This window comes from Camelus bactrianus, chromosome 12, assembly GCF_048773025.1.
Source record: "Camelus bactrianus isolate YW-2024 breed Bactrian camel chromosome 12, ASM4877302v1, whole genome shotgun sequence".
Taxonomy (NCBI): domain Eukaryota; kingdom Metazoa; phylum Chordata; class Mammalia; order Artiodactyla; family Camelidae; genus Camelus; species Camelus bactrianus.
Window position 1 is genome coordinate 38,818,257 of NC_133550.1, and position 20,345 is coordinate 38,838,601.

General features: G+C 36.9%; 1 protein-coding gene, 1 long non-coding RNA gene and 1 pseudogene across 3 annotated transcripts in view; 2 read left to right on the plus strand and 1 right to left on the minus strand.

Annotated features, from left to right (window-relative positions):
• The window catches only part of NTN4 (netrin 4), a 104,192-nt gene that overhangs the window by 29,058 nt on the left and 54,789 nt on the right, over nucleotides 1-20,345 (plus strand). For both annotated transcript variants that reach the window (XM_045522431.2, XM_010962751.3), the window contains exon 3: nucleotides 8,342-8,620. In XM_045522431.2, the coding sequence (XP_045378387.2) occupies nucleotides 8,342-8,620 (279 nt within the window). The remainder of the gene's footprint in view (nucleotides 1-8,341; nucleotides 8,621-20,345) is intronic.
• The window catches only part of LOC105075012 (uncharacterized), a 165,447-nt gene that overhangs the window by 25,603 nt on the left and 119,499 nt on the right, over nucleotides 1-20,345 (minus strand). The gene's annotated exons all lie outside the window — the stretch shown is intronic.
• On the plus strand, nucleotides 9,627-14,072 carry LOC141579484 (small ribosomal subunit protein RACK1-like; annotated as a pseudogene).

Consider the following 20,345-nt stretch of genomic DNA (forward strand, 5'->3'; position numbering starts at 1 on the left):
ATGGAAAGCTAACCCATGCTCTTGGATTGGAAAAATTAATATAGTTAAAGTGGCCATACTACCCAAAGCAGTCTACATATTTAATGCAGTCACTATCAAATTACCCATGACATTTTTCACAGAACTAGAATAAACCTAAAATTTATATGGAACCACAAAAGACCCAGAATTGCCAAAGCAACCCTGAGGGAAAAAAACAAAGCTGGAGGCATAACCCTTCCAGAATTCATACAATACTACAAAGTTACAGTAATCAAAACAGCATGGTATTGGCACAAAAACAGACATAGAGATCAATGCAACAGAATAGAGAGCCCAGAAATAAACCCACACACCTATGGTCAATTAATCTTCAACAAAGAAAGTAAGACAATATAGCAGAGAAAAGACAATCACTTTGGCAAATTATGTTGGGAAAACTGGACAGCCATATGCAAATCAATGAAGTTAAAACACTCCCTCACACCATACACAAAAATAAACTCAAAATGGCTTAAAGACTTAAATATAAGACATGACACCATAAAACTCCTAGAAGAGAACATAGGGAAAACATTCTGAGACAGAATTGTAGCAATGTTTTCTTAGGTCAGTCTCTTAAGGCAAAAGCAAAAATAGAGAGATGGGACCTAATCAAACTTATAAGCTTTTGTACAGCAAAGACAACCATAAATAAAATGAAAAGACAGTCTAAAGACTGGGAGAAAATATTTGCAAACCATGTAACCTACAAGGGCTTAATTTCTAAAATACACAAACAGCTCATATAGCTCAATATCAAAAAAAAATCAGACAACTCAATCTAACAATGGGCAGAAGACCAAAACAGACATTTCTCCAAAAAGGACATACAGATGGCCAAGAGGACATGAAAAGATGCTCAACATTGCTAATTATTAAAGAAATGCAAAACAACACTATAATAAGATATCATCTCACACTGGTCAGAATGGCCATCAACAAAAAGTCTACAAATAATAAATGCTGGAGAGGGTGTGGAGAAAAGGGAACCCTCCTACACTGTTGGTGGGAATGTATAGTGGTGCAGCCACTAAGGAGAACAGTATGGAGATTCCTTAAAAGACTAAAAATAGAGTTTCCTTATGATCCAGTAATCCCACTCCTGGGCATATATCTGGAAAAAACAAAAATGCTAATTTGAAAAGATACATGCACCCTAACATTCCTAGCAGCACTATTTACAATAGCCAAGACATGGAAACAACCTAAGTGTCCATCTTCAGATGAATGGATAAAGAAGATGTGATATGTATGTATATATACAGTGGAATATTACTTAGCCATAAAAAGGATGAAATAATTCCATTTGTAGTAACGTGGATGGACCCAGAGATTAGCATATTAAGTGGAGTCATTCAGACAAAGACAAATATCATATGATATCACTTACATGTGGAACATAAAAAAATGATATAAATGAATTTATTTACAAAACAGAAAGAGACTCACAGACATAGAAAACAAACTTATAGTTACCAAAAAGGAAAGCAAGGGGAGGGATAAATTAAGAGTTTGTGATTAACAGATAAACAGTACTATATATAAAATAGATAAACAACAAGGACCTACTGTATAGCACAGGGAACTATATTCAATTCTTGTAATAAACTATAATGAAAAGAAGTGGGAAAAAATATATATATATATGTAACTAGATTGAATCACTTTCAGGTATACCTGAAATTAACACAATATTCTAAATCAACTATACTTCAATAAAAAAGATGTATACTATAAACCCTAAAGCAATCACCATTTTTAAGAGTTATAACTAATAAACAAAAATGGAAATAAAAAGGACCCTAAAATACTCAATCCAACAGAAGATAGAAAAAGAAGAGGGATAGATTTTTTTTTAAAAATCAAGATTGTAGAATAAACAGAACCATATCAATAATCACCTTAAATTTAAAAGATCTAAATACTCCAATTAAAGGCAGAGATTATCAGATTGAATAAAAATTTTTTAAAGACACAACTATGCTGCTTACAAGAAATCCACTTTAAATATTAAGACATAAATAAGTTAAAAGGAGAAGAATAGAAAAAGATATACCATGCCTACACTAATCAAAAGCTTTTGATAGTGGCTATATTATTACCAAAGATTTCAGATCAAAGAAAATTACCAGAAATAAAGAAGGACATTTCATACTGATTAAGGAAGCAATTCATTGCAAGGATATAACAACCCTAAATGTTTATGCACTTAATAATAAGGCTTCAAAATCCATGAAGCAAAAACTGCAAGAAGAAATAGATAAATGGATAATTACAGCTGGAGATTTTAACAACTTTCTCTTTGAAATTGACAGAACAAGTAGAGAAAATCAGTAAGGATATAGAAGATTTGAGTAACATTGTCAACCAGCTTGATCTGATTAACATTTATATAACAGTTCACCAACAACAGTAGCATACACAGTCTTTTCAAGAGCACAGGAACATTTATCAAGATAGGCTATAAAACAAGTACCAATAAGTGAAAAAGATTCAAATCACACAAATTATATTTTCTCACCACAAAAGAATTACTTTGAAATCAATAACAGGAATGTATCTGGGAAATCCCTAAATAATTGGAAATTAAGTAACATATTTTTGAATAACCCATGGGTCAAGAAGAAGTCAAAAGGAAAATCAGAAAGCATTTGAGCTCAACTAAAAATGAAAACATATCAAAATTTATGAGCCACAACTAAAGAAGTACTTAGGAGGAAAAAAAAAGATTTCAAATCAGTGATGTACAGTTTTATTTTAAGAAGCTAATAAAAGAAAAAAAATTTAAACCCAAAGGAAGCAGAAGAAAGTAAGAAAGACAAAAGCAAAAATGACATAGAAAAACAGAGAAAATCATTGAAACCAAAAGCTGCTTTTTTTGAGAACATGAGCATGTCTAGGATTTCAAAAACCATTAAATGACAATCACAGTTAGAATACTGAAGCTTCTATTTTTAGTAAATAAGAAAACTAGACCATAAACCATGGGAAATATCAAGTATCTGTATGTGTTTGAGTGCTTGCTTGCTCATGCCTGTCTGATTTTTTCTGGAAAACATGAAAGATCTTGTGTGCTACTGGAGAGAAGGAATCCATAAAGCCATTTAAAGTGAATTACGTATTTTTACATAAGTATATAAATGCATGTGTGTCACATACTCTCATAAGAGTTCAGAACTTGTGGTAAGACTATCTTGCATTTCTTTACTTTTCTAAACTCTATCCCCTACTTGGCTTCTCCTTTTTGAAAATGCTATTTGGAGAAATAGTTCATTCATTTATTCATTCAACATAATTATGAAATGCTACAACATGCCAAAGACTGTGGGACATGCTGCGGGACACAGCTGTTAACCAGACAAACAAGGTCCTTGCCCACTGAGCAGAGTCTAATGTGAGATACAGACAAGTAAATAGGCAATAACAATGTACTAGTGTAAAAATGCTGTCATGGAAAGAACAAGCGCCAGGGGAACCCATGAGATGGGTAATCAACTTGGACCTGAAATACTCCTCAAGCTAGCAGCTAAAAAGTTTTTTTAATATGATAACTAAGTTTTTTGAATTATTATGATTCAACACAGGCAACAAAATTTTAGGTATGAAGCAATATGTAAGCTATGAGTTCAATACTGAGAGAATTCCTTGACTATTATGTATCTAATATTTACTTCTTACTCTGTTCACACTGTGCTAGTATTCTGTTGAAATTTTCATCTCAGAACTTAAATAACACTTAGCTTAAATAACAATATAGAATGCTATTTTACTAACACTATATTATTGAGAGTTTTTTTGTAAGTATTCTAGAAAAGAAAGAACATATAGGTGATTCTAACCTGTTCAGAACTTTGAAAAGATGTCTTTGTTATGCTAAGGCATAAGAAATGGCAGAACATAAGCCAAGAATCTGGACCCTTAGGCAAAGTTTGAGGGATTCCAGGCTTAGAGAAGTGAGGCAAGACCAGAGAAATGTGAAGATTCCAAAGATTAGGTAGGAAAGGGCCTATGACTCATTTAAGAAGCTCAGATAGGTTTTAAAAGTATTCATTTCCTTTAACCCTTGATTTTCACATTTGGAAATATGTCAAGGTATTATTATAAACTTCCATATTTTAGCTACAAGAATGTACATTATAATTGGTTACACTGAAAAGTTGGAAACAACCCAGATGCCTAACAATAGCAGTCTGGCTAAATAAATTGTCATATCCACACAATAGACTTCTAACCAGGTTTTTAAATATGTACCAATGTTTCTCAAACTTTATTGTGCATCAGAATTGCCTGGAAGGCTTGTTGAAACACAGATTGCTGGGCCCCACTTCTAGAGTTTTTGATTCTGTCAATCTGATGTAGGGTCCAAGAATTTGCATTTCTAACAAGTTTCCAGGTTGATACTGGTGATGTTGGTGTGGGGGCCACATTTTGAGAACCACTGATGTAGAGGTTTTTTTTATGGTTTGGAAAAATATTCACAAGGTACTGTAAGTTGAAACAAAGCTGTTTACATTATATTCTACATGTGTATATATATAGAAGTTTAGATGGAAAAATATCAAGCTGGTATCCCTGGTTGTCTTTGAGGTGGATCAAATTGCAGTTTCTTAATGTCTTCTACATTTCCAGTGACAGATTTTTCTGTAATGAGCATAGTAGTAATCACTAAACATAATCAAATTTCTTAATTTAAAAAATAAGGTCATGAATTCCTTGCCAATAGCACTAACAAGCTGGAAACATTGAAGTGGGCTTGGTCCTAGTCCCTCACTGGCTTTTTAACTACGTCTTGTTAGGAGTGTGTCTTCAGAAGCAATCACAGACAGAGGAAGAGTGATGGGCCCATAGGTACATCCTGTCCCTGATGGGGACAAAAACAAAAGAGGCTGATACTATATGGAGGGTTTCTCTACTTTTTCTTCCTTCATTTTAGTAGTGCCATACAGGCTTCTACTGGGGATGTTTGAAGAAAAACTGGGTGGAACCCAAAAGGCGACCTGCCAGAAGCTTGAAGCATCTGGATTGGCACACTCTTTGTTTCCTGATGCAGGACAGATCCATTTCCCAGGGTATCAGATTAAGGCGTCTCCTTTGTGGAAAAAAGATTTCATGGTTTAAATTCCCGTTCACTTTTGTGTCTGTGGCACTCTGCTGTCTCACTTCCAGCATGCAGCCTCAGGGATCATGATGTCCCTTCCCTGCTGATATCAGCGTGCCAACTGTGGTGTCATGCACACCAAGCACAGAGCTGCCATTCAGCTTCCACAGTCTGGGTTCAGGAAGCAAAAGAGTTTCTAAGTTCCTACAAACCTTGACAGATCTTCCTCTAGCCTTGCATGTGCTGAACAATTCTCACGGGGAGGGAGTGAGAGGGGACTAGGATAAATGTCAAGGGTAATTATGTGCCAGGAACAGAGAAAGTGACCAGTTGCCACCAATGTTCAGGAAAAGGAAGGGTGGGTGACAGTGTAGCATGCCATAGACTTTCCAGTGGAATACTTATTTAGTTAGCCCTGGTTACCCTTTTCCATGTCCTTACACTACTGTGGTTGATAAATGTGAGGTAACTACATCACTGACCTTATTTAGAGCAATAGGTCTTCATAGATGTCTAACATAATGACAGTGTTTGTGAGTCATTTGGAAAATAAACCCACGTAAGCTCACAATGGATTCAATGGTTTTTTTTTTTTAATTTTTACTAATTCAAAATATAAAAACATGTTCTGATTTAGGCTGTTGTTAAAATAAAGATACATTACTTCTATATTGACTTTCCAATAGGTGACATATTATTTGTTGGAAAATTTTATTCTATGATACTTTCCACCACTTTACATGTGAATAAATGAGGCAGAATATTGTTTAAGATACAACTTTTTCTGAGTTTTGCAAGTTCAAAGTAGCTAGATAGGAAGATACCGGTTAATAATTCAGTCTTTAAAACTATTGCTTTAATACAAGTTCTTACCTGTCCCCTTTTGGTGCTATGATATAAATTCATTATGTTAATCTACTTAGGATCCTGTAAAAGGAAGTTATTTGAAATTCTTACTTATTATTTGAATGCCAAGAACAATGTTATAATTAATCAATTCATTTACCAAAAATTTATTGAATACCTATTCTGTGCCAGGCACTGTCCTGGGATATATCAGTGACTCCCCTCAAGGCTGGGAAGACATAAAACATTAAACAACTACAACTATAATGTGCAGGTGGTAATAAGCACTAAGAAAAAAACCAAAGCAGGGCCATTATAAGAACTCTGTATTTTATTCTGAGAGAAATGGGAGGTCTTTGGGTGGGGGTGAATTTAAGCAAGGGAGTGACATAAGCCAACTTCTGTTTATAGAGAATCACTCTGGCTGCTAGACGGAGAATTGGCTTTAGGAGGCCTAGAGTCTGTCGAACTATCACTCTCCCCCAAAGTTATATTTCATTGAGGACAGTTCTATACGAGTAGACCTGAAGATTTGATCTGACACAGTAGATTCCTGTCTTTTCACACTTTTGATGCAAAATCTATTTGTAAAATGAAATTTTTCTATCCAAAGTATTCCTTAAAGAATTTTTTTCTGGAAAGTTACTTTTAGATACATTCTCTCTAAACGGCAGTTTATACATAGGCTATTTTGTAATAATTACTTCACTTTCATACTACAATCGGCCCTCCATGTCTGTGGGTTCCATATTAACATATACAGAGGGCCAACTGAGGGACTTGAGCATTCACGAATTTTGGTATTCATGAGGGTTCTGGAACCAGTTCCCTGGATGCCAAGGGATGATGGTATGCGGTTACCAAAATATTTCTGGTTTTTTGTAAATAGGTTTTTAACATATTTTTTAAAAAGCCAATAGATGCTTAAGAACTTTTCAGAGGGGCTTTGTGTTTCTTATTGCATAAATCAATGAGATTGAGCTTTTGTCTTTTTTTTAAACTGCGTAATGAGGTATAACTTAGTGTTGGCCTCCTTACAATACTGTTTAATGTTATAATATATTTATAGTCATTGGAGATTTCCTTTTCCACCAATCTCTACTCTTCCATAGTAACAGATCTACTAGAGAATTTTGCACCACCCCAACCGAGGGGCCTTTTTATTAGTCCCATATAATGTGTAAACATGTGCCCAAAATCTGTCCCTTCTTTTTTTGGGGGGTGGGGGTAATTAGGTTCATTTATTTATTTATTTTTAGAGGAGGTACTGGGGATTGAACCCAGGACCTTGTGCATGCTAGGCATGCACTCTATCACTTGAGCTATATCCTACCCCCCAAGTCTGTCCCTTCTGAGCATTCCTGCCTCTGGTTTCCTCCTCAGAACTAAAGCCTTAAATTGCCTATAGAGTCTGTCTATAACCTGCACAATAAAAAGTCTCATTACTTTATTATACCTTGCATTTAACCAAAAGTGCTATCAACTAACTTGAGTTACTTAGTTAAGGCACTTCACTCACTGCATTTGGACTTGTGACTTTTGACTATTTCAGAAGTTGAATCCATCCTCAAAGGATTGTATAGTTACTACTAGTAAAGATATCCCCAGTATATGCCACAAGCTTGCAAGGCAGATACAGAAAAGGAGAACCAAAAATTTTCGTAACAAAAGTGGTCCCAATTAATAACTAATGAGTCTTTGAAAGGGTCACATTTATTTAGAAATATAAGTGCCTAGATCTTGATTTTGCAGTTGCTTCCTAACTGGTCTTCCTGCTTCTATTCTTTACTCTTTATAACCCCATTATCTTTACAGAAGTGAGAGAGACTTACCTTTTTAAAAACTGTGTATCAGATCATATCATTTCTCTGCCTGTTACCTCCCAGTGGCTTCTCACTACAAGTAGAATAACGCTATCTTGGCCTTTAAAGGGCTTTCTATTCATGGTCCGTCATACCCTGGCTCTGTCCTCCTCTCCAAACACTGACCCCTTGTCTCCTGGACTCCACTCACACTGGCCTTGTTCTTCCTTGACTAAGCCAAGCTTGATTCCACTTCAAGGCCTTTAAATTTGCTATTCTTTCTGCCTAGAATGTTCTTCCCCCAAGATCTCTTCATGGTTGCCTTCATCCCAAGAGTCAGGTCTCTGCTGGTTACTCAATTTATATTTTTCTACATCCAAACAGGCAACATAAAATCTGTTCCTTGGGATAACAGGCATCTCTTCCCCAGGTGTGATCAAAGTCTAAAAGCCTCTTGTTATCTTATCACTTGTAGATGACAAAAGGTATAAGTCAAACCAGGACTATACAGGGCAAAGAGTTCAGAGTTTGCACATGGTCCTATATATGCATAGTATTTTCTTTTTCTTTACAGGTTATTTTCAGAGCTTTGTCACCACCATATGATGTGGAGAACCCTTACAGTGCCAAAGTACAGGAGCAGCTGAAGATCACCAATCTCCGTGTGCAGCTGCTTAAACGACAGTCTTGTCCCTGTCAGAGAAACGACCTGAACACAAAGCCTCAACATTTTACGCACTATGCAATCTATGATTTCATTGTCAAGGGCAGCTGCTTCTGTAATGGCCACGCTGATCAGTGTGTACCTGTTGATGGCTTCAGACCTGTCAAGCCCCCTGGAACGTACCACGTGGTATGTAAAACAAGTCCTCACTTACGAAAAGCAAACCATAAGTTACCTTCAGCTTTGGACATTGGTAGTCTAAGTTCCCTTAGAGTGGGTCTGTCCTTACATAGTGCTTCTTGTTTCTTCCTCTGCTGATTCACTCCTCTGTCTCCATGCTCATCCTATAAAGTACCTATTGACTTGTTTTTTAATCTTCAATTTTAGAATTATAAATAGTCAAGCATGATAACCAGATTCCTTGGAAAACATCCTTGCCAATTTTTAGTACCATGACCTTCAGATATAAAGTGTAAGGTGAGCAGTAGGAGAGGTTGGCATAATCATATTAGTGGCATTATCACACAGAAACCAGCTTTGACAGTAAATGGGTACAATTGTTGAGCAGATTTTAAAATAGAAAAAGTAAGAATCTCAACTTAATGCCTGGTATCTTTTGCTGGCCAGCCAATAGAAAGAATAATAATTCTCTGTGACGAGTGGCCTCCCACCCTAGGGCAGAGTTAAACTCTCTTTCCTCTAGGTTCACACTTCTCACTGTGCTTTCCTCTGAACTTTTACTTGTTTGCATCTCCCAGGAGATCACAAATACCTTCAGGACGGGGACTATGTGATCTTTGTATCCTCAGGACCTAGTGCATTACCTGAACTAGAAGTAGGTGTTCAGTATGTGTTTCCTTGGGTGATAGCAACATAGGATTAGGGAGATGATGAAAATTGCTGTCATTGTTTGTCCTCACCTCACCTTCTTCCAAAAAAGATACCAAGTGGCTCAGACAGAAAGTACCTTGTTGGGAAGCATCCAGATCTATGGATAGGGATTAGGCAAGAAGGAGAGCATGCCAATTCCTTAATTTTATATTTTGCTCTGATATTTCTGATCAAACCAAACCAAAAATACATAAATATAATTTAAAAGGCCTCAGAATATTCTTACTTCATTACCTGAAGAGTAGACTTCCTTCCTTCCTCATTTGTCTTCTTTCTCCCAGTCCTGATAGAGGATAGGGCCATGATGGACCATGAACCAGTAGCCAGCAGGACAGTCTGTGTTAGCTGGGCTGGGTTGCTGTGGTGCAGGGCAGTGTTGGGGTAACTAAAGTGACTAGGACAGCAGCCAGGAAGTAACAAAAATAGAAACAATGCTATTGCTTCTAGAAGTGAAGCTTGGGTTCCCAAGTTGAAGAAAGCACAGTATTCATTCAACAAACACCTATTAGTTTCTACTCATTAATGGATTTTTGAACCAATATTGTTTCAAATAAAGATTGGAATAATTTGTTATTTCTAAGTTAATTGGGTTCAGGTATTATTCAAATAGAAAATAATCCAGACATTCTAGAAACATGTCAACCAACTAGACTGTAAACAAGAAAGTTTGTATGAGGGAAGTTACTAACACATTTCTGCCATTCTGTTTAAGTGAATTAGTGAAAGGAGAGCCTGCAGGCTGCAATGGACTGAATGTTTGTGTTCCCCTCACTCCCACCCCGCCCAAATTCATAGGTTGAAACCCTAATTCCATTGTGATGTTATGTGGAGATGGAGCCTTTGGGAAATAATTAGGTCATGAGAGTAGAGCCCTCATGATTGGGATTAGTGCTTTTAAGAGGTCAGAAAGCTAGCTAGCACTCTTTCTGCCATATGAGGACACAGTGAGAAGTCTGCAGTTTACAACCTGGAAGAATGCTCTCACCAGAAACTGACCATGTTCACACCCTGATCTCAGACTTCCAGCCTCCAAAACTGTGAGAAATAAATTTCTGTTGTTTATAATCCACCTGGTCTATGGTACTTTGTTCTAGCAGCCCAAATGGACCAAGAAGCTGGCCTTCTGTTTCCTCAACTCTCTCTTACAAATCAAGCCTTATAGGATCATTTCATGATAGATTCCTGAGCAAAAGGACAGACACAAGCCGAGAGGCTCCAATAACATGGCCCATTATAGGCAATATTTATGGTGTGAATGACCTATGAGGCAACCTGAACAGCTCTGATAACCAAGTTACCAGAGTTCTCAAAAGCCTTTATAAAACATTTGTGAGTATGCATTTAAAAAGCAACAGGGTTTTTTTTTTTTTAAGTAAATATTCTGAATGTAAACTTTCAAAGAGTTAGCAACACTTTCTAAGGCTGAAGAGAAAATTCTAGGAGTTTCTATTATATATTCTGGATGTATGTAAATATACTGTCCAGGGTGAGAGGCACTGGGAGTGGGTGTCTTGCGTCCACTTCTCACCCAGTAGCAGCGATCCTGTCTTCGTCTCCTGTGCCCAGGACAAGCTGGTGAAGGTACAGAACCTGGCAAACAACAAGCTGAAGACCAACCATATTATCTACCTGGGCTACCTGAACACTGTGACTGTCTCTCCAGATGGATCCCTCTGTGTTTCTAGAGGCAAGGATGGTGAGGCCATGCTGTGGCACCTCAACAAAAGTAAGCACTTTTGTATGCTAGATGATGGGGACATCAATGCCCTGTGTTCCAGCCCAACCACTGCTGGCTCTGTATCACCACAGGCCCCAATATCAAGATCTGGGACTTGGAAGGCAAGATGATTGTAGATGAACTGAAGCAAGAAATTATCAGTACCAGCAGCAAGGCAGAGCTACCCCAGTGCACCTCTCTGACCTAGTCTGCTGATGGCAAAAGTCTTAAAATACAACTATTAAAATACAGTTATTCTATACAGTCTTCTTCCAGCCTACCAAGTCTTTACCAATGGTGATGAAAACAATGATGTCTGGACTCTGTGCCACTTCATTAAAGAGAGCACTGTTTGCCTCTGGCAATCCTATGGCAAGAATATGGGCTTACATGGTAAGCATGTGGAAGCCTTCACTGTGGTCCTGCAAAGATGCTGATGAAGCCAAAAGGGTGTAGTCACATTTGAAGATCTCATGTATTCTCAGTGGAACCCTGATTGCCTCGACCATTCTGACCAGCCCAGATTTGCAAAAACAATGGTTGCAAGAAGTGAAAGGCATGGCTGACTTGTATCATTAGCGTAAGGATTCAGCTGGTCTCCAACCTCAAGAAGAAGGGCTTCTCCATGACAAAACTGGCATGTTTTGTTTCACAGGGCAAAAGCCTGAACAGGTGTAGTGGCTGACCAAAGAGTTCTCCATCTACATGACAAAGGTCAGCCATATCTCAGTGACATCTTGGTCAACTGGGCTACCTTGTTCATGACATCCACCAGGTGTCACCAAGCGAGTTCCATGATGAAAGTGAACAGAGACAATCGTCCTGACTTCAGCTCCGCAGTTGTGAGAGTCACATGGAGGATGAGGGAGGGTGAAAGGTGGTAAGTGAGTCATTTCTTTCAACCACAGTGCTTAACCCTTGGCAATGTGTTTCTCAGAAAAGAACATGGAGTGAAATGGGACAGAGGCCGATGATCCGTGGCTGGTGTCTGGAACTCTGTGGCTCTAAACTCTTCCCCATCCTTATATTTCCAGATTTTCTGAAAGAGTTTACATGTGCAAGAAAATCAGGCTCCCCCCCCCCAAATCTGCCAATCACTCTATTGTAATATTGCAGAAGCTTTAACTGACACACCTTATGGTGTTGGGGGTTCCTCTGTGGAACCAGCATGTGAAGTAGCCCATATTAGAGGCTTCGTGAGAAGACCTAATTTCTAATATTAATGGTCAGCCTGTTCTTCCTCCCATGATTGACCAGCCTTATCAACAGACTAAATTACAGAAATCACGTTCTATGAAAACCAGGGAGTCTGCTGCCAGTGCAGCAAGGGAAATAAAAGATGCTGTTTCCTGCCTTATATAAGAAGAAAGAAAGGAGGCTCTCCTTTTTAATACTTGAAGACATTTTAAGGTTCCTCTCTTTTCCTTTATCACTGTGGTTCTTTTCCTTAGAAAGATCTATAACTAACTTAGATTTTCATCCTGTTATACTGCTGGATTGACTATCTACCCCATCCTATTAGGATTTAGTTACTTGAAGAATGAAGAACATCATTTACTGCTCACCCTATACCGTCACCACTCTTGGCAAGGAATAGTGGAAAGTAGGTAACTGTACTTTATTTTAGCATCCTCTTCAACAATTGATTGTCTCCTGTTGAAATGTTGCCTCTGCCCAGTGGAACCTCATTTCTTTCAGCATGGTTGTGCAGTCACTCATTTCATATCACGAGTCAGGCAATGCAGGGCAGTACCAGGAAAGAGAGTGCTCTGGGCTTTGGTTTTGGTGCTGCCAGCTGGGCTCAGACTTCACTCAGGTAAGGTGAAGGTAACCTCCATCTGCTCTAATCATGTAAACTTATTGTAGCCTGGTTTCTGTGTTTCAATAAAGTTACTGTAGACACACTAGCCCCCCTCCAGAAAAAAAAAAAGAAAGAAAGAAAACTATCAACCTAAAAAGAGGATCTGGATAACCAAGTAAAGGGGATTATATAGTAAGTGTTTTTCCATTTCAAAAGGATGTTAGAATAAGAAGTCTCCATCCAAAAGCTCCTGTGGGATGGAAACCTCATTTCCATATTAAGCTCAGGCTCCTTTTGAATTTCTTGTTAAAATAATACTTGTCTTGTGACATCCTGCTCCCCAGATTTCATATTGATTTCAGCTTCTGCAGCAGTGGTGGTAGCCCCTAGTGCTGTAACTACAGCATATACCAAAACTAGGCAAGACCAAGTCAAACATGGAGCTTGTGCCAGGTAACGGGTAAGAAACAGATAAGTGGCCACGGCCATGCTGGCTTCCACAGATCCAGCTTAATGAGACTTCTTGCTATCTCTGTTCTCTTAAAAAAAAAAAAAAAAAAAAAAAAAAGCCGTAAGCAATTGGATGAGCAGAGGCTTACAACTGGAAATGTGTATGGTTCTGGTTTTAGACTTTTCCCATCCCTACTCTGGTGCATTTTATTTTTATGTACATTTTTTCTTGATTATAAAGAGTTGGTATTAAATTTGGATACAGATGCCTCTTCTGAATGGGATATTCTCATCCTTAGGATAGCTTAGCTGAGCAAATTGCACATTAAAAGCATAATCTTTTACCCCATCAAGATAATGGCCATAAGATCAATTTTCTTCTCATGTTTGTTTACCTGTGAACACCATTCATTATACACATGCAGCTATAGATAACTAGATTCATAAAGCTGTGCCTGCAGAACGGAAGGTAGCCTCTTAAGAAACTATTCTTTTATTTGTCAGCTTGTCATAGGTATGTGCGTATAAATCTGACTCTCTCTGGCATAGTTTTTCTTTATAGCAGTCATTCTCAAAGTGTGGTCTCTGAACCAGCAGCATCAGGGTTACCTGGGAACTTACTACAACAGCAGATTCTCAGGCCCTACCCCAGACCTACTGAATCAGAAACTTTAGAGCTGGGGCCCGGGAATCTGTGTTTAACAAGCCCTCAGGCGATTCCAGTGCTTGCTGAGGTTTGCGAGCTATTGCTTTACAGCCTGTGCCGTATCACCTGCAGCTAATGCTGTGAGGGTGAGAAATTAATTAATGAAATCTGGTTTTATGGGCTCAAATGTTTGATAGAGAACTAGGGAAGTTAATGGAAACGATAGTCTGTTTCTTAAGCTATGTAAGATTTTTAGGGCCTTTTTTTTTCCTTTGGGAGAGGGGAGTAGGAAAAGGCATGAAGTAGGGTACAAGTCCACAGCCTCATTACCTTTAAACACTCGTCCTGTGTCTTTTAAAGTAGTACCACCTTTTCCATGTTTCCCCTCCTCCCAGATCTATTCCATAAATGGATAAATCCTTCACCAGTTCAGTTTTTCCTTATTTGTTCATGTCACTGGAAGGCAGAACAGCACAGTGATTAACACCCTAGCCTTGGAGTCAAATAGATCTGGATTTGACTCACCACAGCATTTACTCAGTCTCAATGAACCTCAGTTTTCTAAGAAAATGAGAATAATATGAACATTAAATGGTTATTGTGAGGATTAAAAATATGACAGCCAGTGCCTGGCATATGGTAGCCACTATTTACATTGCTGATGTTATATTGTATTATCTCAGCCTTTACTACTACTTTCCCCACATATGCTTCTTCCCCAATAACAAGAATACATCAGGGTGTATGTGCTGTTTGACATGTTTACAAGGCTAGAGGCTTTGTGTCAAGGAAAACTGTACTTTGACTCCAGTCTTCTGGGAGCCCAGAAATTATGTGACGAGATCTTGAGCTTTATCTCTTTGCAGCTGGGGAGGACTGATTTAGTTCTCTTTCTCCCAGCAGATGGTGATTTTTACAGCCATTGGATGATGAATGGTAATAAGGAACATGGAACGTTCCATTGTTTTACTAAAATATAATCCATTGGATAACACAAAGGCCTTAGAATAGTATGGAGAATTGTTTAAAGGCCTTGAGGCACACTAAGGTTAAGGTGGATTTTTCTTTTGTAATCAGAAACTCAACATAAAAGAGTGTCAATGTTTTGACTGATGTGTTCTAAATCTAAAAGTAAACATAGAAACCTGTGGAACCATTTAGTGAGGTTTGAGGAAAATGTTCCTTAGCTACCTAGTTGTGTAAGGCAGGTTTTAGAATTACTCATATAGTTTCATTACAAAAGTTTTTCTCAGCTGAATTTGAATACCTTTATCGACGTATTTATATTTGCACATTTTATACGCCATGTTTTATAAATTCAGGACAGGTTTAAGACCATAGTTTTCATCTTCTTTTTAAAAATTCTTTATTGTACTGTGAATAAGCCAAATGTAATAATTAGAAAGTTCTTGGCTCTTCAAGGTATTAAGGAAAAGAACAGGGGGTTCAAAACAAAGGTTTTAAAGTTAAAAACAATAAATGAGACTATTAAGTCAGAATTTTAAAATATTTGTATATAGCAAACATAGATGTATGTTTGGAAAAGAACACCTGCAAATTAATGTCAGGTCTTCTCAGCATAGAAAAAAATAATTATTGTGGATTATAAATACTACTAATAATAGTTCCACTTATTAGATGCTTATGGTGGAAAAGGTCTTGTGCGTCATGCTACAAATGTTATTGAATTCAATTTTCTCAACAATTGGATGATGTCGCATCATCACTTTCTTTCTTAGACCAGGAACTGAGGCTTGGGAATGCTAACTGACTTCTCAAAAGTTAATAAAGGGTAGAGCACAGGTTAAATTCACTGTCAGACACCGAAGCCCATTCTCTTTTTGTTGTTGTTGTGCTGTTGAAAACTTACTCTATACAGGGTTGATATTATGCCAAGAACAGAGTCAAAAAGAAAGGAGAAAGGACAGGAGGGTCAGGGGAGGTGAGGGTGGGCTTAAGCAATTAATTATCATCATGGACCATGGAATCTAAACTGAGCAAAGAGGGAAGTGAGAGAGCAAAGACTATTCCCCCCACCAAAGGTTCACCATTGTATACTGTGTAAAGCCCTTTCCCATGCATTATTACTTGATCCTTACTACAACCCTGGAAGATAAGTATTTTTATTTCTATTCTGCAGAAAAGGGAAATTGAAGTACAGAGAGATTAATTTACTTGCTTGATGTCACGGTGATAGCAATTACATTCAGAGTTCTTAATACTGTACCTCACCTCCAACCCCATTTTGCTACCAAGAAAAATACTCTCATTATAAAGACTGTTTTTATAGGATTAGGTTATCTATCCAAGTCATCTACATTTTAATGTGGAACCTGAAATTATCATTGATTTTCTCTTCTCTTCTATTCAATAATTAGTGAAATCGCCCAAAGGGAAGAAAGAAAGAGTAAAAGCAATAAGTTTGGAAAATCTACAAAGAAAATAATTTAGAAGTGACTATTTTTGGGGGGTATAAATCATCTTTGATAAGTATTTTTGGTTTTATTAGGCAGACTTATTTCTGGATGTACCATTCTTTACTTCCAACTCTAGCCCAAAATCATTTTCACTGCTAATGAAAGGCAGCAGCAGTCCCAATCATTTCATTTGTCACATTGGATCTGGAGGAATGGGTAATCCTATCACTGAAGGGGGCACAATGTTGCATTCCTAATACTAACAAAATATAAACTGCCAATGATACAGTTAGTGTGAGACTATTCTCAATTCATTTCAAGGTCTAACCTTATTTTAATGTCCCTATGTTAGTAAGGTATAGCTTTGCCAGTAGTCCTTTAACAATGAGTAACTACAGATACCACAGAAGCTGTACAGAATGTTTTTCATACTTCATTTACTGCCTTGTGTTTCCTAGTTGAAGGGCAAGCCAGTAAAATATGTTCATGGCTGGGAAATGTTCGTGTTTTGACTATAAGACTTCCAATGAATCTAACCTTATTTTCTCTCTAGACAGTAAGACACACTCTCTTTTAATGGCAAAAGTTGCCTGAGATTACTCTTTCTATTTGACAATTAGTAAAACAGAAGACTTCAGAACTAGAGGCATTAAAAGCTAATTTTTGCACCCAGGAAAAGAATTTCCTGTGGGGTTCCTTTCAAGGGTTCCTCCAGAACATTTAAGTATTTGTTTAGAGGCCTTTGACTACTTCACAAAGAGATTAAAGGATAAAAACACCTGAAAAGAAAAAAACCAAAAAATCCAAAAACCCTAAAAAATACCTGAAAAAGCTAAAATGTTGGTATGAGAGTTGACATCTCTGAAAGTAAAATATAAACCAGTAGTTAAGTAAGGTTGATTCTCCAACTAGTATAATATTTGTACATTCAACTTTTCATGAATATGCTTTGCAGAAAGTGAATCACATGTATAATTTAGCTCAAAATTGGGAAGAAATTTTGTACTCTAAATGTACAAAAAGGAGTCTCTTTAACATGTTTAAGCTGCTAGTTCTATAAACTGGGAAGCAACAACTTAAATTTGACATTTTTCTTATTATAAAATACTCCTCAGATATTCAAGGCATATCTCACTTTGCAAATTTTCTTGTGAATATTTCCTTTTCAGTTTAGTAGATTTTGGGGATCCATCCTATGGATAGCTGGGAATCTGGAGTCAGACCTGTGGGTCTGGAAAGCCTAGTCTCCCAGTTTAACTGCTAATAAAATGGAGTGAGTGGAGGGAGAAGCTACATGGAAAGAGAAAAGCTGAGGTTACAGATATCTGACTTCTGGTTCACAACCTCAAGTCTCATATCTCAATGGTATTTCATTTGTGTCCTGCCAATTTTGAAAGAGCTGGAAATATACTTCAATTTGTCTTAAAACAATTGCATTCAGTAGAAGATAAGCTGTAATTTAAGTCCTATTCCCTCTTATGAGGAGAATTTTAGTTCCTAGACCAGACTCATAAGGTTAAAATACACACACACACACACACACACACACACACACGCACGCACGCACACACATCTATATATCATAATTATTCCACAAGACAGAGAAAATTCACAGCCATTTCAAATAGTGAAGAAAACAAGATCTCAGTCTTGGCACTCAAAACCTTAATACTATAATTGGAACTATAGTCATATGATATCTTAGCAATGTAAATATTTAATGGAATAAAATAGTACATGTGCAGAATATAGAAGGGCTATATTATTTGTTAACTCATAATAAACCACAATATGTTGTATATGGAAATGGAAAAATAATTACTTTTTTCCACCATTAAATATTTTATATATAATACAAACAATTATGAAATTTGTCAAATTAAACACTGGTTAAGTGTCCTTTGCCTTTTATTTATGCATCTCTAAGGGCACCAGTACCAGGCATATTTAGCTGGCTCAGTCAACTCTCAGAATTACTGAAGGGCAGTGGTTTCATTGTTTTCCAGATAAGGCCCTGGTAGCCCTTATAATGAAAGGGAACATGGGATCCTAGTGTTTCCATATGCTGAATAGAGGCTAAAGATCATAGTTGTAGCACATTTATCTTCTAATTCTCATTTGTTATTTAATTCAATTCTCATAGGTAATAAAAAGGGAATTTAACTATGTGGGATTACACTTTGCCACCTAACTTTACTAAAATGCAAAGCAAAGAATTACAGCCTATTTCATCAAACAAGTGATTAGTGGGCTTGACATAAACCCCCAACCATTCCTCAGAACTCCAAGAGTCCCCTGTACGTCTCATGATTAAAATATTTACCTCACTGTATTGTAATTATTTGCTTACATATTCAGCTTTCCCTATCTACTAAACTATCTGGTTCTTTAATGGCAAATGCTGGAATAGTCACAATATCTAATGTATAATGGGTTCAAAAAATCCTGGGTCAGTATATGAATGAATTGATCGATGGCATTTAAAGAATAAAAGATTCATTTCAAATAATAATGTTAAAAACTCAACAATAATTATTGTTCTTGATTGATTGTATCACACATTAGATACATTTTCTCTTTTACTCCTCAAATACATGGAGCCAGTACTATTGTCTTTATAGGTAGGAAACTATGTCTTGTTATTAAGGAACTTACTTACCCAAGATTATTGAGACCAGGGATTGGAAACCCCATGTATGTAATTCCAAAATTTATTCTCTTAATGTCACATTTATCCAAATAATGCTAAGAAAAGAACACAGTTTAAAAATAGGCAAAGGCTTAAATAAATATTTTTCCAAAGAAGATATGCAAATGGCCAATAAGCACATGAAAAGATGTTTGCCATCCTCAGTCATTAGAGAAATGCAAACCAAAGCCACAGTGAGATACTGCTTCACATCCACTAGGATGACTATAACCAAAAAGACAGATAATAACAAGTGTTGACAAGGAGGTGGAGAAATTAGAACCCTCATACATTGCTGGTGGGAATGTAAAACGGTATTGCTGTTGTCTGGCAGTTCCTCAAAAAGTTTAACATACAGTTATCATATGACCCAGCAATTCTACTCCTCAGTATCTCCCCAAGCGAACTGAAAACATTTATCTACACAAAACATTGTACATGAATGTTTATAGCAGCATTACTTATAGTAGCCAAAAAGTGGAAACAACCCAGTGTCCATCAACTGATGAATGAGTAAACAAAATGTGGGAAATCCATACAATGGTGTATTATCTAATCATAAAAAGGAATGCAGAACTGTCACTTGCTACATTAATGAACCTTGAAAACATTATGCTAAGTGAGAGAAACCAGACACAAAAGGCCACATATTGTATTATTCCTTTTATATGAAATGTCCAGAAAAGGCAAATCTATGAAGATAAAGCAGGTTAGTGGTTGCCAGGAGTTGAAGCTCAAGGAGGAATGGGGAGTGATTGCTTAATGGGCAAATGGAAACTCTCTGGAATTAGATGATGGCAATGACTGCATAATTTTTTGAATATACTAAAAAAGCACTGAATTGTATGCTTTAAAATTGTTAAAATGATGAATTTTATGCTATATGAATACAATCTCAATAAGAAAAAGATCAGTAGCTAAAAAACAAACAAACCAACCCATGGCTGGTTATAAAGGAATTTTACAAAACGAATATATTCTTTTTCAAATCCCATTCATTAAACTGACTGTTTTAAAAAGCAATAGCTTTGGATGGATGTGTATTGAAGAAAATCAAACCAATCCTTTCAATAGCTGTGGCAGCTGTTTCTGGACATACACACGTGATCACGGATTTGGTAATGACTCTGCATTTTGAAAAGTTGCCAAACAAGCATAAGTTTTTTAATAAATCAGTATTTCCACCTTGATCTTTCATGTGAACATACTCAATAGTGAAAACTATGTTTTATAAGATTTACCCAGAAACAATTTTCCAATGTGAAAAGAAGCATCTGAATGAATTAATTCAACAACAAAAGAC